Consider the following 22,022-nt stretch of genomic DNA (forward strand, 5'->3'; position numbering starts at 1 on the left):
CAAATACCAGAAAGACTACAAATACCAGACATCCCCTGGCACATGCCCTGCACTAAAGAAATCCCCATCCAGGTTTGGTCACCCTCTGTGCGCTAGTCTGTTGGACTCCTGCAGGACTGAATAAAGATGGAGGTGTCATTGTACAATTCCAAAGGACTGTCTAACTTAAGGGCCATCATGGTGGATTTCACTTGAAAGGGAAGTGCAGCGCTCGGTCTTGTTGGTGGCTTGTGGTGTTCGCTCTATGTGCTTCGTCAGCTACATCTCACGTGTTCTTTGAGTAATGACCGATACCACAGCTTCAAAAGTTTCTTTTGTAGTGCGACAAAAAACAAACAAACAAACAAACAAACTAACAAACAAACAAACAAACGATGCTTTGTCAAACTGCAGTGTGTTTTATGCCAGATTTAACTCTAGTTCCTCTCTGAGAGGAGCAGTGACGAGCACAAGCCACGGAACCTGCGACTAAAACACCCTTAAATACGAGCTAGTCTTTCGGCTGTGCTCTCTCTCTCTCTCTCTCTCTCTCTCGCTCTCTCTCTCTCTTGCTTTCTCACTCTCTCCCTCTCTCCCACTCTGATACTACATATCGGCAGTTTTTCTCTCTCAAGCTGCAAATGGGAGGACCCTGTGAGATGTTTCAAATGAAGTGAGTGCTCTCATACTTTTCTGTGAAGGAAACTAGATTGGACTTTTTTTTCCCTCCTCTTTTAGAGTCTTCATCAAAAGCCTTATAATCGTCAAGATCATGTGGGCATGAGAAAAAAAACATGTAAACATGATGTAGTGTAGGCAGTTCCACTGGCCATGGAGTCTCGTCGTGTTTAGTCGTCTACCTGTGCGTGTGTCTTCATCTTTATGATGACCTTGTCAGTGCTGTGAGGTCGTCTCCTCGGCACGGAGTCATTAGCAAGCTACTGCACCGCAATGTCTTTGATATCAGACTAACAGGACGAGATGGAATGAAAGATTGTTTGTTTACAGGGACCCCAGAGGGTGACTGTGTATGTGGAAAGCACACTTGATACACTGCCTAACGATCCATCCCATTACCACTGCAGAACAGTAAGGCCGCCGTCACCACGACGACGTGATCATATACTCCCCTACTGAAGCCGAGCGGCAGCCATGTCTAATCTGTGTCAGCCATGTTAACATGTCCTCATCAATTAATCAATCAAAATGGCATCATCCTTCGTCAACCTTTTTAGTGATCGCTCAATCTGGCCAATCTCTGTTCAGTCAGTCTGCAGGAGCTGATCCACATCTCAGATTTATTTGAGGGATTAGACTAAATTGGTGTGAGCAACTTTTTCGAACGATGTCTGTTAAATTTTGAGAAGTGATTGCCGTGGACATTTCCGTTCCCTTAGTTGTGTAACAGTTTGAAGATTTCAGGTTTGACTTGTATACGGAGTACCTGTCAAATCCTGAGGGGATGTTGCCCTGTTACACACACATGAAATGGTTTTCAAATCCTTAATCGATTATGAAAAAAAAATACAAATATGACCCCTTTAAGCCCAACCCTCAAAGTACCTACATTGCTATATCTTTATATCTTCAGAAGTATTTTATAAATATAAATACTGGTATGTAAATATTGTATTTATAACTGTCGCTTTGTAACTCATTGCCAACGTGGGTGGAATGTATAGACTGTACAAACGTCCATTGTAATAAACATGATAATGCTTAACCTGACTTTTTGCACTGGGACACCTGTGGAAACCTCAATAAATCAGCCTGTTCACTCAGTTCATTTCTACAAGCCTACTTACGCACTGACCTCCCTTGGCCTTGACGCCTGTCCCAAGAGAAGAGATGGACATGTGTGGATTAGCATGAACTCCGCAGGGTTAACACATTTGATGCACTACCTAATGAATCAAGGCATAACCACGGTGGGACAAAAAGGCCGTCACAAAGTACCCAAATGCCCCCACCACCTGCCCCTTCTTGCCTCCCGTGTCTAACGTAAGCAAAGCCAGGCACTGCATGGGGACCCTCCCTATTAAAGGAACACTGTACAAACGTCCACGGTAATTAAAGTGATTATGAGTAATCCGACTTTTGCACTGGAGCACGTCTTGTGAAACAAAACTATAAATCAGTTTGTTGTTGTGTCCACAAGCTAGCATATCAGTGCATAGCCACTGCAAGACAAAAAGGCCTTTGTGAACTGGACCTGCATGGCAGGTCTGAAGTAAACAAGGCAAGGCAAGCCAGTGGCACTGGGCTCCACCCTGCGAAAACAGACCCAAAGCTGTCCTCCCAGTTCATGAGCACAAGCCTACTCCCACCCCTCCCCCCCCCTCTCAGCACTAAGAGTCTAGTAAATGTCTTCTTCCCCACTCCCACCCCTCCCCTCTCAGCACTAAGAGTCTAGTAAATGTCTTCTTCCCCACCGTTCATCCGGAGCATCCTGTTCCACTTTAGGAGTTTCAACCAACAGTTTTGAGCCAACGCTGTTGCACTTAAAAAAAGGGGATTTAGACTCCAGAGGGTTAATGTAGTTGACGATGTCTTGGTCGCGCTGAACAGTACCTTTAAAGCGTTTTTAATCGCCCCAAGGACACGGACACCCAGACACCTCTGCTCCGTGTGCAGCCAGATCTTGACTAGAGCAAGTTTTGTCGTCACTGTGAAACTGTCATATTACATCTATGAGTAGGCTACTTTTGTATCCTGTGTCTGATTCTGCACTGGAGTGGTGCAATTCCGTGTAGTGTAATTCTGCTTAAATGACCAGTGGGTCTTGTGTGGTACAGTAGGCGTTGCACAACCCCCAGTCTCAGATACTGTTGTCTCTAACATAACAGATGTTGCAGAGAGTGTAGTCTACTGGGAGAGTAATTTATTACGGTTGTGTTCAAATGTTACTAATAGCAAATACAGTTGGAGCGCTGTGGGCTGCTTAAAAGTGAACTCTGAAGTCAGCACGTACATTGTGCAATGTGAATTAGAATACAGAGAATATATAAGATTTACTGTATATAGTTCATGATCAGTCAATTCTGTATGCAACTGTGAACTATGAATTAGAATACAGTGAATATATACGATTTATATAGTTCATGATTAGTCAATTCACTGTGAACTGTGAATTAGAATACAGGGAATAGGATTTATACTTCATCCATGATCACTGTCAACTGTGAATTATGATTTACTTAGTATAGTAAGTTTTACTACTAGAAGGTATCATGAGTGATTATATTTATTTGCAGGCTTTGATGGGCCAGACCTAAACATTGAATGTAGTCATATTTGCGTACATTTTTTTGTCTGGCAGTTTGCCTGGCGGATCACAGGGGAGTTGTATCCATCTGGCCATTGACCCTCTACTTTGGCAACACGTCCAAGATGGTGCGAATGCTGCAACAGAGCAGAGCAGAGCAGAGCAGAGCAGAGCAGAGGTCAGTGGCAGTTCATGAGAGTTTCTTTTTTTGAAAGTATATTTTTTGGGCTTTTATGCCTTTAATGGGACAGGACAGTGTAGAGAGACAGGAAGCAAGTGGGAGAGAGAGTTGGGGTGGGATCCGGAAAGGACCACGGGGCGGGAATCGAACCCGGGTCGCCGGCGTGCGGTGCAGGTGCCCCAGCCAGTCGCGCCACGACTGGGGCCATTCATGAGAGTTCCTGCTCCTAATGATAGAATTACCACACAAGCAGCGAGTGCACTAACCATCCTCCTGTTTTCATGAGCTCAATGGCGTCGTTGACTTTTTCCAACGGCATGTTGTGGGTCACAAACTCATCCAGATTGATCTTCCCAGACTTGTAGTCAAGAACAAGTTTTGGAACTGAGTCCTTACTTTTGAACCCTAGACACCCAAAGGCACACAAACACGCATTGAAAACGGTCGTAAAAGGTGAGAATTCTGGGTCAAAGTGAGCCTTAATTGTCAGACTATTACAACAATGAGTGCACAGAAATGCTGTTTCTCCAAACTCAATAGGCAAACTTAAATAAAGTCTATAAAAGTGAATGCAACATAGAAGTGCATGCAAGACTACAACAGGCAGGCATGTTAGACCAAACAAATAGGTATAGGCCGACAGCCAACTAAGATTGGACGTTATTTTCACAGTGCTTATATCATTGAACAGTGTAACTAGACATGCAAACATAGCCACTCCTATTGACTCAATACATACTGCTCAATATAAAAGTCCTCAAGTGATGACTAACAGAGAGTTGTGGCACAACAAAAAGCTGAGACAATAATGTCTGCCTGTTCAACAACTCACCTCCGAAGAGAGAGCCTTCCAGGTCTTTCCAATAGCTCACCTCTTATTATTATTATTATTATTAATATCATTATTATTGATGTTATTATTACCTCCGAAGAGCGAGCCCTTCCAGGTCTTCCCAGCGATGAGCTGAATGGGCCGCGCAGAGAAGTCGGCCATGTCGGTCCAGCCCACCACCACGCTCACCCCCCAGCCCTTGGCACACGACTCCAGAGCGCTGCGCTGCAGGACACAGGACGCACACACACGCGCACGCACGCACGCACGCACGCACGCACGCACGCACGCACGCACGCACACACACACACACACACACACACACACGTTCTAGGGAACACACACTCATAGGGGACACATAGTCATGTCCAAGGAAAACACATCTTCTAGGGAACACACACACACACACACACACACGTTCTAGGGAACACACACCCATAGGGGACACATACTGTAGTCATGTTCTAGGGAAAACACATCTTCTAGGGAACACACACACACACACACATTCTAGGGAAGACACACCCATAGGGGACACACACACCCATCTCTAACCTAAGCTCCCACGGTTACACATTTACATTGTTCACTGTTGCTTCACTGATGAGTTTACATAGCGCTACATCAAGGCTTGCTTTACAGTGAAGGGGCAACCTCACTAACCAACAACAATGTGTGTGTGTTAACAGTCTACCGTAAATGCCACCTTGCCGACTATGTGTGTGTTAACATCCTACCATAACTGCCACCTTGCCCACTATGTGTGTGTTAACATCCTACCATAACTGCCACCTTGCCCACTATGTGTGTGTAAACATCCTACCATAACTGCCACCTTGCCCACTATGTGTGTGTAAACATCCTACCATAACTGCCACCTTGCCCACTATGTGTGTGTAAACAAAACATCCTACCATAACTGCCACCGTGCCCACTATGTGTGTGTAAACATCCTACCATAACTGCCACCTTGCCCACTATGTGTGTGTAAACATCCTACCATAACTTCCACATTGCCCACTATGTGTGTGTAAACATCCTACCATAACTGCCACCTTGCCCACTATGTGTGTGTAAACAAAACATCCTACCATAACTGCCACCTTGCCCACTATGTGTGTGTTAAGATCCTACCATAACTGCCACCTTGCCCACTATGTGTGTGTTAAGATCCTACCATAACTGCCACCGTGCCCACTATGTGTGTGTAAACATCCTACCATAACTGCCACATTGCCCACACACTCCAAGGAGAAGTCCACCCCTCCATTGGTCATGTCCGACAGGACTTCACTGACGGGTTTTGAGTGCTTCTTTGGATTCACAAAATCAGTGGCTCCCAGTGCCCGGGCCTTAGCAAACTTGTCCTCGTTGATGTCCACCGCAATGATTCTGGTCGCTCCAGCATTTCTACAGCCCATGACCGCGGCCAGGCCCACTGCACCAAGACCAAATACGGCACACACGGATCCTGGAGTAACCTAAACACACAGAGAGAGAGAGAGAGAGAGAGAGAGAAAACTTTTCAGAGTTTCCTCTTGAATAATCTTTCATGAATACAAACAACACTAAGGTGACCAGATGTCCGAGACCAGAACTGGGGACATAATCCCAAAAATGCGGAAAAAGACGGGGACATTTTCAGTTTGACTATCAATCTGATAGTTTTTCTTCAAAAAACAGGGACATACTGTAGGTTGTTTTTCTGTATTTTCCCGGGGGACAGGTGACCAAAAATGGGGACGGTCTCCTGAAACCAGAGACGTCTGGTCACCCTAAGTAGCAAATTGGCCCACTAGACTTAAAACCCACAGGAGGGGTTCTTTAGCTTCCTTGACAGAGCTGTATCTTTTGAAGTCAGTATAGAAACTCATTAACACACACACACACACACCTGGGCAGTGTTAATGGCGGCTCCATAACACACACACACACACACACACACACACATACCTGAGCAGTGTTAATGGTGGCTCCATAACACACACACACACACACACACACACATACACAGACATACCTTGGCAGTGTTAATGGCGGCTCCATAACACACACACACACACACACACACACACACACACACACATACCTGGGCAGTGTTAATGGCGGCTCCATAACACACACGCACACATACCTTGGCAGTGTTAATGGTGGCTCCATAACACACACACACACACACACACACACACACACACACACACACACACACACATACCTGGGCAGTGTTAATGGCGGCTCCGTACCCCGTTGAGATGCCGCAGCCCAGCAGGCACACTCTGTCCAGTCGGGCGTCATCGCTGATCTTTGCCACCGCTATCTGGTTGAGCACCGTGTACTCGGAGAACGTGCTGGTGCCCATGAACTGCAGAATTACTCGCCCTCTGCAGCTGAACCGGGAGTCCGCCTCCGACATGATGCCGTATCGCACACTCGTCCTGACAACAAGAACACCTCCGACATGATGCCGTATCGCACACTCGTCCTGACAACAAGAACACCTCCGACATGATGCCGTATCGCACACTCGTCCTGACAACAACAACACCTCCGACATGATGCCGTATCGCACAGTCGTCCTGACAACAAGAACACCTCCGACATGATGCCGTATCGCACACTCGTCCTGACAACAAGAAGACCTCCGACATGATGCCGTATCGCACACTCGTCCTGACAACAACAACACCTCCGACATGATGCCGTATCGCACACTCGTCCTGACAACAAGAACACCTCCGACATGATGCCGTATCGCACACTCGTCCTGACAACAAGAACACCTCCGACATGATGCCGTATCGCACACTCGTCCTGACAACAACAACACCTCCGACATGACGCCGTATCGCACACTCGTCCTGACAACAAGAAGACCTCCGACATGACGTCATATCATATCGCACACTCGTCCTGACAACAAGAAGACCTCCGACATGATGCCGTATCGCACACTCGTCCTGACAACAAGAACACCTCCGACATGATGCCGTATCGCACACTCGTCCTGACAACAAGAACACCTCCGACATGATGCCGTATCGCACACTCGTCCTGACAACAAGAACACCTCCGACATGATGCCGTATCGCACACTCGTCCTGACAACAAGAACACCTCCGACATGATGTCATATCGCACACTCGTCCTGACAACAAGAAGACCTCGGACATGACGTCATATCTCACACTTGTCTTAACTGAGACAACAAGAAGACCTCGGACATGACGTCATATCTCACACTCGTCTTAACTGACACAACAAGAAGACCTCGGACATGACGTCATATCGCACACTTGTCTTAACTGAGACAACAAGAAGACCTCGGACATGATGTCATATCGCACAATGACGTCAACATGATATTAGCGTGTGTGAGGCCATTTGTCGTGTTGTGTTATGAAACCCATGACATCTGCAGTACATTAGAATGTGTGTTGTTATGTGCTGTGTTGTGTTAGGTGTGTAATTACCAGCTGCGTTCACACAAGTTGGTTTTTGGACATTTGCAATACACACAGTCCCCACACTGGGAGATGAACAGAGGGATGACTTTGTCACCTACAGAAAAACAAATAGAAATGATTGAACTATTCTAGAATATTCTGTCTATATTATTGCGATGAACGTTTAGTGGTTTCCGCAGACAAAATAAATGGTTTTTCCTTTATTTATTATACAGGAAAGTATTAAAAGTAACAAAGTTACAGTTTAAAACGGGCCTGACTCAGTGAAAAACTGACTTACAGCAGGTTCCTGTTCTGCAGCACATACAACAAGTAACAGGGACAAGACACATCAGACATCAGCATTCACAGTACATACAAACTGAAGACAAACATAGACAGACTCAAGCAAAGACAGTGGTTTAAGGGTCAGTGTTTGCAGGTGTATGTATTAAGGAGTAATTGTTTATAGTGTTTTTTGAATTGTGTGATGGATTGTAGTTCTCTAATATGTTGTGGAATGCCATTCCAGACTCTAGTAATAGTATATAGAAAAGATCTCTGCCCAAAGCCATTATTGTATGAGGGCACTGGGTGGAGGGCCGTGGAAACTGACCTAGTGACACGCACTTGAGGCATGTTGTGTGTTGGTAAAAGAGAGATAAGTGTTCGTGAGGTGCTGTGTTGAAGTTGAAAATAAAAAGGGATAGCGTGACTGTAAATAAAATTTTGAAAAGACAGAGCATGTGATTGAGAAAGTGCAGTGCAATGGTGCGTCCATTTAGGAAGATTACAGTGGATCTTAAGAGCTCGGTAATATAACCGTGCGATGGGTTCTGTAACTTCCTTTGTGGTGAGAGACCAAATTGGTAGGCAATATGAGATGGTTGAGAATACAATCGCGTGCAGATAAGTTTTGGAGACAGAAAAGGATAAGTATGATCTAATCTTATTGTATACATATAATTTCTGATTTAGCTTTTTGGTTAACTTGGAAATATGTTCACGGTATGTGAGGTGTGTGTCAAGTAACACTCCCAAATACTTGTATGATGTAGTTGTAACAAGAGTGTGATTTGAGATGGTTACAGGACTGGTGATGGACAGATGCTTTCTAGGGGAATGGAAATACATGCATTCAGTTTTTTTAACATTGATGGTTAAGTGATTGTCGTTCAGCCACTCATGCAGGAGTTGAAGATCATAAGACAATTTGAAGTTTATCACATCAGAATTACAATCAGATAAAAAAAGCACAGTGTCATCAGCATACATTAGGCATTTAGAGTAGTTACACACAGCTGGGTGGTTCACCACACAGATAGAATTTGACACTTTCAGGTCTTACTGACTTTCACTTTCAATGAAATTCCATTGCAATAAGCGAACAGACTTCTTGCGAAGTGATATGAAAGATGGGTCAAAAGCACAAAAGCCATTGCCATTGAAAGTGGTCATTATATACTCTGCAGTGGTAATTCTATAGATTAGAACATTACAGTAAGAAGGTCCATCCATGTGAATGGAACTTTCTGCAGCATTCTGAAGAGTTGTACCGGTATTATTTCTCAAGATATTCATATTATATGAAGATGTCATTTTATGTGTGATTTATGTATGTCTATCAATTTAATAGTATGGCCTCAAGTGTTCACCGTACAACATCGTCATCGTCATCCCATAATACCTTCCTGAGATCCCGCACAGGGATGTTCAGTGGCAGTTTTCATTATAATCTAATCTAATCTAATCTAATGTAATCTAATCTAATCTCATCAACTCTGTAGGGGAGGAAAGTGGGTAGTGCTGAGAGCGTTTCTAACCTGGTTTAAAGTCTGTGACGCCCGGGCCCACGCTCTCCACGATCCCGGCCCCCTCGTGGCCCAGCACAGCAGGAAAGCCCTCCTCGTGCTGCCCCTCGAACAGGTGGTACAGGTCAGTGTGACACACACCTGTGGCGATCACCTGCAATCAACGACAAACAATCTTACCCACTTTAGGAAATGGGCTCTAAGACTAGAACCGAAAAGCGCTCATTTGACAAAATGACAAAAAAGTACAAATAAAAATGAAATAAATCTAGAGTTTAAATCTAAGAGTAAAAAAGATCATGTTGGCAGTTCTAGTAGTTCTGGGAGTTTAGTGTATTCCCTAATACCCACACCCTGAAGAAGGCTGTCTGCTATGAGTGGGTTGCTTCACCCTATTTTTCTACATTTTCTATAATGAAATAGCCAGTAAAAGAAAGGCTTTTAAAATCATTTGGAAGAAGACTGCCTTGGGTTTCCGTTTTTCTACATTCATTTGAATTCCCGACTCCATAGAGCACCTACCTACTGGTCATCTACCGGTCTGAACTTCGTAAGAATCCTGGACTTAAAACGTTCCATGTTTTAGAGTATGTTTTAAACAATGACGATGATAAATTGATCATTTGTCTGTATTGAGGTCTCACCTTGATTCGTATTTCGTTTTCCTGGGGTGGGGCCACTTCAATCTCCTCCATCACAAGAGGAGTGTTAGGCTTCCATGCCACCGCAGCACGACACTTTATCACCTGAGAAAACAGCATTGCAGCATTAACTCAAGCTATTAGCCTCTTTATCAACCACACACATTATCACCTGAGAAAACAGCATTGCAGCCTTAACTCAAGCTATTATTATCAAGCTCTCCATATTTTGTCTTCTGACAAACATGTACCCATACTGTATGTGGAATTTGCAAAACCACATTTTAGTTTGCACAAATCTGTATGTACATATGCCAGACATGAGTTTACAGTACATATCAGTGCCTATTATACAACAGTACTGAGACTCTCCCATTGCTGAAGACTGCGCATCTGTAGAGCCGTCGCAGCAGTATTAGTGCAGGGGATGGATCGTTTGATCTACCGCTCTGGGATAGATTACATAGTCTATCTGTGGTCTTTTGGAGATCATGGTTATGTCCAGAAGTCAAGCGTGCACGCTGGGTAGTACCTTCTTCCCAGTAGCGTATTAGTTAGCTTGCTCCTCAGTGTGCGTCCCTACCTACATTTGGACAGCACTAACTAGTTGGCATCACCTGACTCGGGGAGGGGTGTGTGTTGACGATTTGCATGACGTGTGGAGCTTGACCTGCGCTGCGCAATGGATTATGGGATATCTGAGGCCAAAAAAGATGCATCGATGCACGCTTGGAAATCACGCCAAACGAAGTACCCACTAGTGAGAGCGCTTGACTTTCGGACAGTCTATTCTGACGTAACTTCCGGAAAATGCACACTGCCCAGCGTGCACGCTTGACTTCTAGACACAGCCATTGACCAGGCTCTGATGGATCGTTTGATCTACCGTTCTGGGATAGATTACATAGTCTATCTGTGGTCTTTGGAGATATTTAGCAGGCTCTGGCCCCAGGCCAGCCCCTCAGTGAAAGCTCTTCGCCCTGAAGTACAGAAAGAGTGGGAGGGAATATCTGAGTCTCGGAGCCAAAACTATTTCTCAAAATTAGCTTAGATTAGATAGCCCTTAAATGCCCGGTCATGAACTTTACAGTATTTGTGTGTTTACGTCTCACTGAGTGAGGTTAAACAAACCACTTCTTGTTGTTTGGATGTGAGAAGTCAAACCCTATGCTGCAGCCAAAGTTGAAGGCATGGGCAAACAAATATTTGGCTAATGTTTTGCAATTTGCGCATCCTGCCAAACAACACACACACACACACACACACCCACACACACACACACACACACACACACACACACACACACACACACACACACACACACACACACACACACACACACACACACACACACACACACACACACACACACACACACACACACACACACCCTGAGAGGCTTATGGCTTAAATGCATACCATTTGAATAGTGAACAGAAAATCAACATGCATGTCAAGTCAGCTGTACTGGTGATGTGTTTTGTGGTAAACTACAGTAGGCTATATCCTGTCAGAGAGGACAAAAGCTGATCAGGACCAAAACACAGCACGATTGCAACATAGCAAGGGCAAGAAGCACAAAATGGATCTAGCATCTGGGGGCCCTTGGTCTGTTTGGCTCTCGTTCTGAAACAGACTCTCCCAGTTGGCTGAGTTTCATTTGGCACTGTGTGCAGAATGCAGAATGCACTTTCCAGAGTCAAATGTATGCTGTTTTTACTTTTCTGCGTATTTATCTCACGGAGGTGAATCACAAATGTAGTGTATGCCGTTTTTACTTTTCTGCGTATTTATCTCACGGAGGTCACTGATTAACCACCTGGGTGCACCTTATCTGTCATGCTGTGTAGATGGCAACGTTCAAAACCCACAATCTCTTTTGATTCGATGCATTTCATGCACGTTCGTATTGTATTCTTGCAAACTCAACTTTGCGCATATAATATACACTGTTGCACCTTCAAACACAAAAGATGCTTAAAATGCTCTTTAGACAGCGTTTATTTAATGCTGTTAATTCAAATAGTTCTCAGAATAATTCAGTGAAAACAAGCAAATGCTGTTAAACTACCACTGAAGGGAGAGGGGACCCGCTTACTATAGCTCAGCATATGACAGAGACCAAGAGAGAGAGAGAGAAAGAGAGAAAGACAAAGAGAGAGAGAGAGAGAGAGAGAGAGAGAGAGAGAGAGAGAGAGAGGGAGAGAGAAAGAGAGAGATGACTTACCTTTCCAGCAGTGGCCATGTTTTGTGAGGTGGAGAATGAGTGGTGTGTTGTTTTGGGCTCTGGGAGAGAAGAGTGGCGGGAGGCAGAGCGGCTCAGCCTTAAGTGCTGCTGTACTGCTGGGAGGGGTCACTAATATCAGCCTCATATCTTTCCTGTTCTTATCTAACTAACTCCCATTTACAAGCGTTAGTTTCCTACATGGACGTGCACTAATATCAGCTTTATATCTCTCCTGTTCTTATCTAACTAACTCCCATTTACAAGCGTTCCCCCCCTACTTAGTTACTGTAGCTTACTACATGGACGTGCACTAATATCAGCCTCATTTTCTCTCCTGTTCTTATCTAACTCCCATTTACAAGCGTTTTTTTTTTTTCTAGTTAGTTTTCTACATGGATGTTAACTAATGTCAGCCTAAAATCTTTCCAGTCCTTCCTTAAGTTTTCAAGGTTTTTTTTTTTTTTTTTTTTTTTATCATACTTAGTTTTCTATATGCTATTGTATGGCATGGCAATTATTAGCCAGGGGGTATCTGAACTGGGAAGAAATGACACAGAGATTGGACTGTACGTCACTTGAAATAATATAGGGTGGTTGTGTACACGGTTTTCCTACCTGAGGTAGAGGGTTTTCGTACCTGTGATGGAGATAGAGGGTTTTCCTACCTGAGGTAGAGGGTTTTCCTACATACAGGTGATGGAGGGTTTTCTTACATACCTGTGATGGAGGTAGAGGGTTTTCCTGCCTAAGGTTGAGGTAGATGATAAGTGCAGGCATTTCCTGCCAGGTAGTGGCTGTGCTGCTTATACTGTACGTAGGCCTATACTGTAGGTAGTGCTGCTTATACTGTATAGTAGACCTGTGCAGAGGAGAGAGAGGCAAAGGTTATACTGTATCCATCTTGTTACTTGGAGTATGGCAGCTCCAAATGAACTGATCATACAAACTATGAAAGGCTTGAAGGAAGAACATGGATGTGGCCATGGGGACTAACAAGAGGAGTAGGCCACTTAGCAAGCCACTACGACAAGGACAATCAGAGACAAAAGTGGGATTATAGAGAGCAGGTGCGCACGTCCAGAGGCTAACAGGTGCCAGAATCTATAAGATAAACAAAGCTATAAGATAAACAAATTTATAAGATAAACAAAGCTATAAGATAAACAAAGCTATAAGATAAACAAATCTATAAGATAAACAAAGCTATAAGATAAACAAATCTATAAGATAAACAAAGCTCAAGTTACGTAGCGTCAGTAACGTTTCGGGCACACGCCCTTAGAAGGAAACGTTACTGATTTAAAAATACTACACGTGGAGCTCGGTGTGCAGACCCAGAAGTGGGATCACCCATCACAGCAGCGTTATCAAACTCCTGTCTGGAGTCAGCATGACGAAGCTGAATAGGACAGAGAGGTCTGAACGATGGACCCTGTGCCGATGATTGGGATGTACAGCTTGAACTGTTTTCTTCAACTCACTCTGAATGCAACAGCAGTCTACTCAGCCAACACTCTCTGTTAGGCCCTGTGTCCACCAATCACGTTTTTTTTCCGCCTGATAACTATGTTGTGTGGCGGAATAACACTTGGGAGCACTTCGACTTGGCGCAGTAGTATCATCACTCATGCACTTCTTTTTGAAATTTTGGTTTGGACAATGTTCAGATGTGAATGTCAAAATAATGTCAAAATAAAAAGTTGCTGAAGCTAGTTTGTTTCTCTACAACATGCGTCTATGGATATGCATTTCCCCTTGCCACTCCAACATCGGCATAAGTAACATGTTTAAAAACTATTGTGTGCTAAGGGGAAATAGGTCGCGAGCTAGGCCTACCGTGCACCCCCCCACCCCCCTTAGGAGAGTCAAGGAGTGTATGTTAGGCGTATCTAGGTTGTGGCCTATACATGACATTAGCTCATGTATACATATACAAGCCGCACTGGACTATGAGCCTCAGGTGTTGGACCGTAACCTGTAATATCCATAGGTTAAGAAGCCCCCCCAGTGGCCGTTAGCTGTAAAAACACACAGATTAGCCACACTGTTGTATAGGGTGACCAGATTTGAGTTTGCAAAAAAGAGGACACTTCAGCCGGGGGGGGGGTATTTGGGTATTTGGGTCACATAGGCTATGCACCTATGAACTTGTGCATTCATACAATTACAATTGATACAAGTATCAACATACATGGTGATATATGATAATGAGCTTTATTGGCCGGCCCAACACTAACAGAAAAACACTGCCTCAAAAGGCTATTTTGTAGTTGAAATGTGTTTGAATTGTAGTTTTAAATGTGCAAAAACAAACTATAGGCTATACAATGTAAAGTAAAGTATAGTCACAACAATGGTAAAACAAAAATAATAAAAAATAAAACCTAATTGCACAAAATGAGACATTTTTAAAGTTGAAAAGTTGTCCAATGGCTGATACTTTTCAGTCCTCTTAAACTGCCTGCTTTGCATTGATCTCGACCGAGACGAAAACATGGAAATTACGTTTCAATTCGTCAGTGAACTTGAACTTGCGTTTCGGCATGCTGAAGATGCCGGATAGTTCTGCGCGTTGCCAGTGGTAAACAAGGAAGTGTGCGCTGATGAGGTGAATAAATGTTTAGGCCGAGAATATCGACCAATGACGGTAGCTCAGGTCAGGCTCTACACTTCAACTCAATGCAAAGCGAACTGTAGGGAGAGGGAGATTAGCCTACTATGTGAATGAAAGAGAGAGCAATGCAAATTCGGTGAAAACACGTTAGGCTAGAATAACAAAATCCCGGACGATTCTGAAATTCCGCCCGGACACATTTTTAGGTTTCAAAAAGAGGACATGTCCGGGCAAAAGAGGACGTCTGGTCACCCTACTGTTGTATAAGCCGCAGTAAGTAAGTAAGTAACTTTATTTGTCCCCCAATGGGGCAATTTGTAGTGCAGCAAGTACAGTACGGATCACATACAATCACACACACAAACAACAAACACACACAGTTTAAGAGGTTGCCTACATTGCAGCCATAGTTAAAAAACAATAAAAAATAAGATTAAATTAAAGCTGCGAGCAGCAATGTGGGGGCCAAGCTTTGGAAATATGGAAAGGCAACCCCCCCTCCGCCCCTCCCCCTGTGACCACCATAGAGGAGTATTTGTGTGCTTTTGTCTGGGCTTGAGAGAGAGAGAGAGAGAGATGAAAGCATTACTGAAAAATTAGCTGACTTCCTGTGATTATAGTGCCCCCTTAGTGGTCAAAAGACATGACATGGGAGAGCGGGCGTGTGCAAATGGAACACCCCCCCCCCCACGACCACCATAGAGGAGGGTGTGTGTGCTTGTGTCTGGGTAAGAGAGCGAGAGAGATGAAAGCATTAATGAAAAATGAGCTGACTTCCTGTGATTCTAGCGCCCCCCTAGTGGTCAAAAGACATGACATGGGAGAGTGGGCGTGTGCAAATGGACCCCCCCCCCCCCATGACCACCATAGAGGAGGGTGTGTGTGCTTGTGTCTGGGTTTGAGAGAGCGAGAGATGAAAGCATTACTGAAAAATGAGCTGACTTCCTGTGATTATAGCGCCCCCCTAGTGGTCAAAAGACATGACATGGGAGAGTGAGAGTGTGCAAATGGAACCCCCCCCCCCACGACCACCATAGAGGAGTTTGGGAACGAGAGAGAGTGGATGTGAAGAAAATAGCCAAAATTATTTTCTAATTTTTTTTTGGTGTGTGTGTGTCCTTAGGATGTGTTCCTAAGTCCACCTACCAAGTTTGGTTTTGATAGGTGAAAGTGTTGTTTATTATAGCGCCCCTAGTGGTCAAACGTCACCAAATTTAGTGTAGGTCCTCAGGATGTATTCACAAGTCCATGTACCAAGTTTGGTGTTGATACGAGAAAGTTTTGCTAATTATAGCGCCCCTAGTGGTCAGAGTACACCAAATGTATTGTGCGTCCTCAGGGTGGGGTCCCAAGTCCATATACCAAGTTTGGTTTGGATACGTGAAAGCATTGCGGAGATATGAGCCTACTTCCTGTTACTATAGCGCCCCCACAGTTGTCAAAGGGCACCAAAGTTGTTGAGGCTTCTCTTAATTGGGTTCTGAGCCCATGTTCTAAGTTTGGTCTTGATATGTGAAAGCCTTGCAGAGATATAGGTTCACTTCCTGTGTGGCGGCTTCGCCGCCAATTTGGATTGGCTGTTACTGGCGAGAACTTCCGTCAATTGTTCCATAAAGCTATACAATTATAAGTCATGGTCTGAAGATGGTGTGTGCAAATTTTGGTGAGAATCGGATGAAATGTGTGACCTGTGAAACTTTTTGAAAGTTTTGACCTTGGTCTATTGGTGGCGCTACAGCGTTTGTTGAAAAGTCTTGTTAATTGGTGGGTGGGGCTATAACTTTTGCGTTAATACACTGAACAAGTTTCAGCTTGATAGGTCTAAGCATTTGAGAGTTATTTGCATTAATGTTGTTGAGAAATTGATGAATTTTGACCTGTTGGTGGCGCTGGAGTTTTGGGTTCTGGGGTCTGAAAATTGAGGTATGTGGTCATTGGCTTAGGGAGAATAAGTGTACCAAATATCCCAACTTTTTACTGTATGGTTCTTTGGTTACATAGAGAATAGGTTCACATGCTGTTTTTTGGTGCGTCACCAACTTTGATTGGCTGTGACAGGCAAACGCTTATGAATATTTATTAACAAAGTGATAAGTCTTGAGTGGCCTTGTCTGAAGGTCATGTGTGACAAGTTTGGTGAGAATCGGATGAAATCTCTGACCTGTGAAACTTTTTGAAAGTTTTGACCTTGGTCTATTGGTGGCGCTACAGCGTTTGTGGAAAAGTCTTGTTAATTGGTGGGTGGGGCTATACCTATTGCGTTAATGTACTGAGCAAGTTTCAGCTTGATAGGTCTAAGCATTTTAGAGTTATTTGCATTAATGTTGTTGAAAAATTGATGAATTTTGACCTGTTGGTGGCGCTGGAGTTTTGGGCTCTGGGGTCTGAAAATTGAGGTATGTGGTCATTGGCTTAGGGAGAATAAGTGTACCAAATATCCCAACTTTTTACTGTATGGTTCTTTGGTTACATAGAGAATAGGTTCACATGCTGTTTTTTGGTGCGTCACCAACTTTGATTGGCTGTGACAGGCAAACGCTTATGAATATTTATTAACAAAGTGATAAGTCTTGAGTGGCCTTGTCTGAAGGTCATGTGTGACAAGTTTGGTAAGAAATGGACAAAATGTGAGACCTGGGTAACTTTTAGAAAAATTCAGCCTGACCTGTTGGTGGCGCTGGAGTTTTGGGGTTTGTTGTCTGTAAATGTAATAGATTCGGGCAAATTTGAAGTTGAATGAGTGTGCCAAATTTCAGAACTCTGGAGTGTATGGTTGGCTGGGAAATGGGCAATGTGTAATAATAATAATAATTAAAGCTGCGAGCAGCAATGTGGGGGCCAAGCTTTGGAAATTTGGAAAGACAACCCCCCCTCCGCCCCTCCCCCTGTGACCACCATAGAGGAGTATTTGTGTGCTTTTGTCTGGGCTTGAGAGAGAGAGAGAGAGATGAAAGCGTTACTGAAAAATGAGCTGACTTTCTGTGATTATAGCGCCCCCATAGTGGTCAAAAGACATGACATGGGAGAGTGGGCGTGTGCAAATGGAACCCCCCCCCACGACCACCATAGAGGAGGGTGTGTGTGCTTGTGTCTGGGTTAGAGAGCGAGAGATATGAAAGCATTAATGAAAAATGAGCTGACTTCCTGTGATTCTAGCACCCCCCTAGTGGTCAAAAGACATGAAATGGGAGAGTGGCCGTGTGCAAATGGAACCCCCCCCCCCCCCTACGACCACCATAGAGGAGGGTGTGTGTGCTTGTGTCTGGGTTAGAGAGCGAGAGAGATGAAAGCATTAATGAAAAATGAGCTGACTTCCTGTGATTATAGCACCCCCCTAGTGGTCAAAAGACATGAAATGGGAGAGTGGGCGCGTGCAAATGGAACCCCCCCCCCCCACGACCACCATAGAGGAGGGTGTGTGTGCTTGTGTCTGGGTTTGAGAGAGAGAGAGATGAAAGCATTAATGAAAAATAAGCTGACTTCCTGTGATTATAGCGCCCCCCTAGTGGTCAAAAGACATGAAATGGGAGAGTGGGCATGTGCAAATGGAACCCCCCACCCTACGACCACCATAGAGGAGGTTGTGTGTGCTTGTGTCTGGGTTAGAGAGAGAGAGAGATGAAAGCATGAATGAAAAATGAGCTGACTTCCTGTGATTATAGCGCCCCCCTAGTGGTCAAAAGACATGACATGGGAGAGTGGGCATGTGCAAATGGAACCCCCCCACGACCACCATAGAGGAGGGTGTGTGTGCTTGTGTCTGGGTTTGAGACAGAGAGAGAGTAGATGTGAAGAAAATAGCCAAAATTAATTTCAATTTTTTTTTTGTGTGTGTGTGTCCTTGGGATGTGTTCCTAAGTCCACTTACCAAGTTTTGTTTCGATAGGTGAAAGTGTTGTTTATTATAGCGCCCCTAGTGTTCAAACGTCACCAAATTTAGTGTAGGTCCTCAGGATGTGCTCACAAGTCCACATACCAAATTTGGTGTTGATACGAGAAAGTTTTGCTAATTATAGCGCCCCTAGTGTTCAAACGTCACCAAATTTAGTGTAGGTCCTCAGGATGTGCCCACAAGTCCACGTGCCAAGTTTGGTGTTGATCCGAGAAAATTTTGCTAATTATAGCGCCCCTAGTGGTCAGAGTACTCCAAATGTATTGTGCGTCCTCAGGGTGGGGTCCCAAGTCCATATACCAAGTTTGGTTTTGATACTTGAAACCGTTGCTGAGATATGAGCCTACTTCCTGTTACTATAGCGCCCCCACAGTTGTCAAAGGGCACCAAAGTTATTGAGGCCTCTCTTAATAGGGTTCTGAGCCCATGTTCTAAGTTTGGTCTTGGTACATGAAAGCCTTGCTGAGATATAGGTTCACTTCCTGTGTGGCGGCTTCGCCGCCAATTTGGATTGGCTGTTAGAGGCCAGCACTTCCGTCAATTGTTCCACAAAGCAAGGCAATAAGAAAGCATGGTCTGAAGATGATGTGTGCAAATTTTGGTGAGAATCGGATGAAATTTGAGACCTGTGAAACTTTTTGGAAGTTTTGACCTTGGTCTGTTGGTGGCGCTACAGCAATCATGGAAAAGTCTTGTTAATTGGTGGGTGGGGCCTTGACTTTTGCCTTAATACACTGAGCAAGTTTCAGCTTGATAGGTTCAAGCATAGCAGAGATATTTGCATTAATGTTGTTTCTTGGCTCCCAATAAACTCTTTGGGAGGGATTTACCCACAATGCTCAGCTCCAAATCGTCCAAATTTTCACCCACCGTCGCAGAGAAAACTGTGGCGAGAGTGGGCTATATATAGAGAATGAACCAGCAGGATGTTTAACAGTGAGTAAGTCCCTCTATCCCTTTCGAGGCTGTGGCATTGCTAAGATTCACATGGCCTCTGGCTGAGGCACAGCAGCGGAAAATCCCAGGTGTCTTACCACCCAGTAGGTGGACAGACGTAGTGGTCATCCAGGAAGTCCATGGGAAAATGTGGGAAAGCTAACCCCCCCCCCCATGACCACCATAGAGGAAGGTGTATGTGCTTGTGTCTGGGTTTCAGAGCGTGAGATGAAAGCATTAATGACAAATGAGCTAACTTCCGATGAAAGCATTAATGAAAAATGAGCTGAGTTACTGTGAATATAATGCCCCCCTAGTGGTCAAAACACATGAAATGGAAGAGTGGGCGTGTGCAAATGGAACCCCCGCCCCCCACAACCACCATAGAGGAGAGTGTGTGTGCTTTTGTCTGGGTTTGGGACAGAGAGAGAGTAGATGTTAAGAAAATAGCCCAAATTAGTTTCTAATTTTTTTTTTTGTGTGTGTGTGTGTCCTTGGGATGTGTTCCCAAGTCTTGATACGTGAAAGCCTTGCTGAGATGTAGGTTCACTTACTGTGTGGCGGCTTCACCGCCAATTTGGATTGGCTGTTAGAGGCGAGCACTTCTGTCAATTGTTCCAAAAAGCAATGCAATAAGAAGGCATGGTCTGAAGATGGTGTGTGCAAATTTTGGTGAGAATCGGATGAAATTTGTGACCTGTGAAACTTTTTGAAAGTTCTGATCTTGGTCTGTTGGTGGCGCTACAGCGTTTGTTGAAAAGTCTTGTTAATTGGTGGGTGGGGCTATACCTTTTGCGTTAATACACTGAGCAAGTTTCAGCTTGATAGGTCTAAGCATTTTAGAGTTATTTGCATTAATGTTGTTGAAAAATGTATGAATTTTGACCTGTTGGTGGCGCTGGAGTTTTGGGCTCTGGGGTCTGAAAATTGAGGTATGTGGTCATTGGCTTAGGGAGAATAAGTGTACCAAATATCCCAACTTTTTACTGTATGGTTCTTTGGTTACATAGAGAATAGGTTCACATGCTGTTTTTTGGTGCGTCACCAACTTTGATTGGCTGTGACAGGCAAACGCTTATGAATATTTATTAACAAAGTGATAAGTCTTGAGTGGCCTTGTCTGAAGGTCATGTGTGACAAGTTTGGTGAGAATCGGATGAAATCTCTGACCTGTGAAACTTTTTGAAAGTTTTGACCTTGGTCTATTGGTGGCGCTACAGCGTTTGTGGAAAAGTCTTGTTAATTGGTGGGTGGGGCTATACCTATTGCGTTAATGTACTGAGCAAGTTTCAGCTTGATAGGTCTACGCATTTTAGAGTTATTTGCATTAATGTTGTTGAAAAATTGATGAATTTTGACCTGTTGGTGGCGCTGGAGTTTTGGGCTCTGGGGTCTGAAAATTGAGGTATGTGGTCATTGGCTTAGGGAGAATAAGTGTACCAAAAAATCCCAACTTTTTACTGTATGGTTCTTTGGTTACATAGAGTATAGGTTCACATGCTGTTTTTTGGTGCGTTGCCAACTTTGATTGGCTGTGACAGGCAAACGCTTTTGAATATTAATTAACAAACTGATAAGTCTTGAGTGGCCTTGTGTGAAGGTCATGTGTGACAAGTTTGGTAAGAAATGGACAAAATTTGAGACCTGGGTAACTTTTAGAAAAATTCAGCCTGACCTGTTGGTGGCGCTGGAGTTTTGGGGTTTGTTGTCTGTAAATTTAATAGATTCGGGCAAATTTGAAGTTGAATGAGTGTGCCAAATTTCAGAACTCTGGAGTGTATGGTTGGCTGGGAAATGGGCAATGTGTAATAATAATAATAAATATAGCTGCAAGCAGCAATGTGGGGGCCAAGCAGGCAGGTCAAAAGGCCAGAGTTCCCATCAGGTATGTAAAGGCCTGAAGGCCAAAACAGGCCTACAGGCCAAAAGGCATGTTTCTGAATTACAGGTAGGTTCAAGCATAGCAGAGATATTTGCATTAATATTGTTGCTTGGCCCCCAACAAACTCTTTGAGTGTGATTTACCCACAATGCTCAGCTCTCAATCGTCCACACACCGTCGCAGAGACAACTCTGGTAAGAGTGGGCTATATATAGAGAATGAACTAGCAGGATGTTTAACAGTGAGTAAGTCCACTTCATCCTTTCAAAGGGTTGTGGCATTGCTAAGATTAACATGGCCTCGGGCTGAGGCACAGCAG

At 44.2% G+C, this 22,022-nt stretch overlaps 1 protein-coding gene across 4 annotated transcripts; it reads right to left on the reverse strand.

The window, feature by feature from the left end:
- Nucleotides 1–2,845: 2,845 nt before the first annotated feature.
- LOC134070926 (alcohol dehydrogenase 1-like) lies at nt 2,846–13,243 on the reverse strand. 4 transcript variants are annotated; one of them, XM_062527454.1, is made up of 9 exons: nt 13,097–13,243; nt 10,156–10,257; nt 9,524–9,665; nt 7,728–7,815; nt 6,473–6,692; nt 5,478–5,738; nt 4,350–4,482; nt 3,692–3,830; nt 2,846–3,381 (listed from the first exon to the last, which is right to left on the reverse strand). In XM_062527454.1, exons 1-9 carry the CDS (start codon nt 13,154–13,156, stop codon nt 3,348–3,350), a joined length of 1,179 nt encoding a protein of 392 aa, XP_062383438.1. In that variant the 5' UTR covers nt 13,157–13,243; the 3' UTR covers nt 2,846–3,347. The 4 variants fall into 4 exon arrangements, with proteins under 4 accessions (XP_062383438.1, XP_062383439.1, XP_062383437.1 ...); XM_062527455.1 differs by lacking the exon at nt 13,097–13,243 and adding an exon at nt 12,380–13,028; XM_062527453.1 differs by lacking the exons at nt 7,728–7,815; nt 9,524–9,665; nt 10,156–10,257; nt 13,097–13,243 and having other exon boundaries at nt 6,473–7,123.
- Between the last annotated feature and the right edge of the window lie 8,779 nt (nt 13,244–22,022).

The sequence above is a fragment of the Sardina pilchardus genome, chromosome 23, assembly GCF_963854185.1.
Source record: "Sardina pilchardus chromosome 23, fSarPil1.1, whole genome shotgun sequence".
Taxonomy (NCBI): domain Eukaryota; kingdom Metazoa; phylum Chordata; class Actinopteri; order Clupeiformes; family Clupeidae; genus Sardina; species Sardina pilchardus.